General features: G+C 40.7%; 1 protein-coding gene across 1 annotated transcript in view; it reads right to left on the reverse strand.

The window, feature by feature from the left end:
* Positions 1-777: 777 nt before the first annotated feature.
* LOC107692923 (BTB/POZ domain-containing protein KCTD16-like) overlaps positions 778-3,283 on the reverse strand; it is a 100,469-nt gene continuing 97,963 nt past the window's right edge. Inside the window, exon 2 of the mRNA XM_016492126.1 lies at positions 778-1,808. Coding sequence (XP_016347612.1) covers positions 1,348-1,808 — 461 coding nt within the window. The 3' untranslated portion in view covers positions 778-1,347. The remainder of the gene's footprint in view (positions 1,809-3,283) is intronic.

The raw sequence follows: 3,283 nt of genomic DNA on the forward strand, positions 1-3,283 counted from the left end.
AAAAAGAAATAGTGGAAAATGAATGATTAAGAGGCAGATAATTTTATCCAACTTCCATAATTATCAATTGTAATTTAATATTTTGAAAACAAATATGTGGCATTATTGTTATTATTATAATTATTATTTAAATATTGTTGTAAGCTATTACTCCATGCTCGTCACACCGAGATCTGGCATAGTTTTAAAATAAATTCAGTAGCAGCAACGTATGATGCTTATATTGGTTTCCAAAATCCTTGCAAATCATTACAAAATGTTAAAAGTTAAATAACACAAAATGTATCTAAACTTTATTGGTGTGTTTAAAAAAAATGTTTATTATGGATGATATTCATCATTAACCATTATGTACACCAATATGTTTCCACTGAATTATCATCAGCTATGTATAGGTCTCATTAAATTGAATAGTCCTTACAGAACATATAACCAGAAGCTTTCCATTTCTCAGATTCACTCAATATTATTAGTGATGGAATGAATTCAACAGTAAAATGTGTTCTGCAAAAAGATTGCACAACCCTAAACTATGTTCACGTTGATCAATGTGTGATTGCTTCAAGGGCTATAATCCTAAACCTTTTCTGTTATTGTCATAATTTTTCCAAACTTTCCATATTTAACCTTTGACCGCAAGAGTAAGCCGTATCCACTCCCGTTTAGAATATCATGTTTAAATCAATATGTTTCAGGCAGCAGTTTCAAAGCCTTTATGTGACGCTTTTGAGTTTCCACCCATAACCCTTTTATGATGTGACTACATGTGAAGGGGTCTTTGATTGTAGCTTAGCTGAGGTATGAAAATGGAACATGGAGAATCCAAAAAAGGGAAAACACGTTTGGCTCCATGGTCTTCTGTGCTTCTCGGAGTGTTGAAATGGATACCCACTCTCACATCCGCCAAGGCAGTGGCTATTCTTAGAAAGGGCACAGTTGGGACCACATGCATTATTGATGAGGTGGATACACACTCATCTTTCAACCTCTGGGCCACCTCAACTCAGTTGCTGTGGCACTAACATACCGAGGTCAAAAATTCAGTTGTAACACACACAATTACACACAAAGTGTAGCTCAGCAAGGGAGAACGAAGCCAAAGAGACAAATAGTTGTGCATCTTTCGAAAACACTTGCGTCTCTCTGGAACTCTACAAAAATTTGTTTACAGGTAAACAATTAGCGTTCGAGCAGATGAAGTGGTCGCTCGGGTTATCGACTGACATTGACAACAAAGTCAGAGGCAGTAGTAGTGTGGTGTGTACTAGCAATAGTAGTTGTAGTATTAGTAGTGGACACGTACGTTATTGAAGCTTGCACTTTTAGTTTTGAAGGCCACCACAACCCTCAAAGACGGTATTTGCGCAGGAGGTCGGCTTGCCACATGTACTTGCGCTCAGGAAAGTGCTCGGGAATCTTGATCTTGCGGAAGTCCTTGATGCACTTCGCCAGCTCCTCTTCCACAGTCAACTTTTCTTTCGCTGGCCGCTTCTTGCAGGTGCTGGTGTCCCGGGAACTTACAGTGAGAGTCCGGAGAAGGTCGCTCTTGCGACACTGCTCGGACTGCTGCTGCTGCAGGAGATGCTGAACGGGGCCCTTCTTGGGAGGCCTGTCCAACGTTTGCACGTGTGTCTGTCGGCTGACTGGGCCACGGATGACGGTACCTTGCGGGGAGCTGGCCTCGGAATGGCTCTCTGAGCTGGAGGTGGAGAGTTCGTTGAAAGAGGTTCCACTCTCACCTTCACCTTCACCTTTGTGACCCTTGCAGCAGCAGTCGCAAGGTGCAGATGACCAGCGTGATGGGCCACCTGGAAAAAAGAAGAGAAGAGTTCACATGAGGCCTAAAGGCATTAGTCTTTAGGGTGACGTGGACTATGTTTATGGAATACTAGTGCACTGCTTATTGTATTATGTGCCATATATGTTGTACTACTGGCCACTATTTTCAGCATACGGTAGCATTCCGTCCAACAGAATTTTCAGTGTATATGATTTTATTTAATAAAAATATAAATGGATAGCCACAATTCCACTGTTGGGCCAAGTGCTAGTGCGTGTCAGGGTCAGTCGCATTTCCACTGTCACTTCCGGGGCTTGATCTGGCCTCCTCAGAATCAATGGGCAGGGATTTTTGGCCTGCCAACAGTGGAAAAGCGGCTATTGAGAACTTCCTTCTCTCTATCCCTAGAGCCCAACCCTGCATCTGTCCCTAACCATATGGAACCTGTTAATCAATAAAGGTGTCCTCAAAGGACGAGGAAAGGAGCAACCGTTTTGAATGTGATAACAATAGGAGAAGCATGCGTGAGAACAAACCATCCATTTCAATTAGGCCACATTTATATTACATAGTTCAAGTGAGCCAATTCCAATTTTTTCCTCCCATGTCGCACAGGATGGATATGACCCACAAACGTGTAAACAGGAAAAAGCATTGTAAGGCCTCTGCGAATATCGCACAAATTAACGATTGAATCTCCGCATTCCACCGGAAAAACTAAGGACTCTGGCAGACATACACTTGTGACATGGGCATGACTTCAGGACACCTCCCCTTTTCCCCCTGCATTCCAAAAAAAAAGGACGCATCCTTTTACTACTTCCCAGAAAAGCGAGCGTTTCTCCTGTCACAGACAAAGAAACAGAACTTACACAGACAATTCATAAGACAATCATTTAAAATCATTCAAAGTATCGGAGCAATATACTCCCAAATAATATGCTTTCTGTTTGATGTGTTATTGAAACCATGATATCTTAATCTTTGCCTTATAACTTTTCCTTTTAGTTATTACGATTACTGTGTATGCAAAATACCTGTTGTTTGAGCTTGAATGAAAGCTTATTTTATGTGAGAAACTTTGGTATGAATGAGAAGTGAGAAGTATGTACAATACTCGCATTAGGAAACTTTATAAAAGTATCAACCAAATCTTCGCAAAGATTTTTCTCCACATAATAAATTGGAGCCTCTTGTTAATGAAAGAGAAGAAAATTCAATTATCCTCATTCTGCTACCAGAAAAGGGTATTTTGTTGTTTTATCTTTCCCTCTCATCTTACCATTAACTTTCTTTCCTTACAAAAAAAAAACCCTTTTCTCTTACAGGAAAATTGGAAGCAACCAATTATTTATCCTGTTCTCTACTCTCTACTTATTTTTCTTTCCTCCCTCCGTTCTCTAGCTGTGCTACCTGTGGGTGCTTACTAAATTTCCCCACAGAGACTACAAATTAGGAGCACGCCCACCAGAGGATCACAGTCGCAGAGAACTACACTCACCT

Source organism: Sinocyclocheilus anshuiensis, unplaced genomic scaffold, assembly GCF_001515605.1.
Source record: "Sinocyclocheilus anshuiensis isolate Anshui unplaced genomic scaffold, SAMN03320099.WGS_v1.1 scaffold1047, whole genome shotgun sequence".
Lineage (NCBI taxonomy): Eukaryota > Metazoa > Chordata > Actinopteri > Cypriniformes > Cyprinidae > Sinocyclocheilus > Sinocyclocheilus anshuiensis.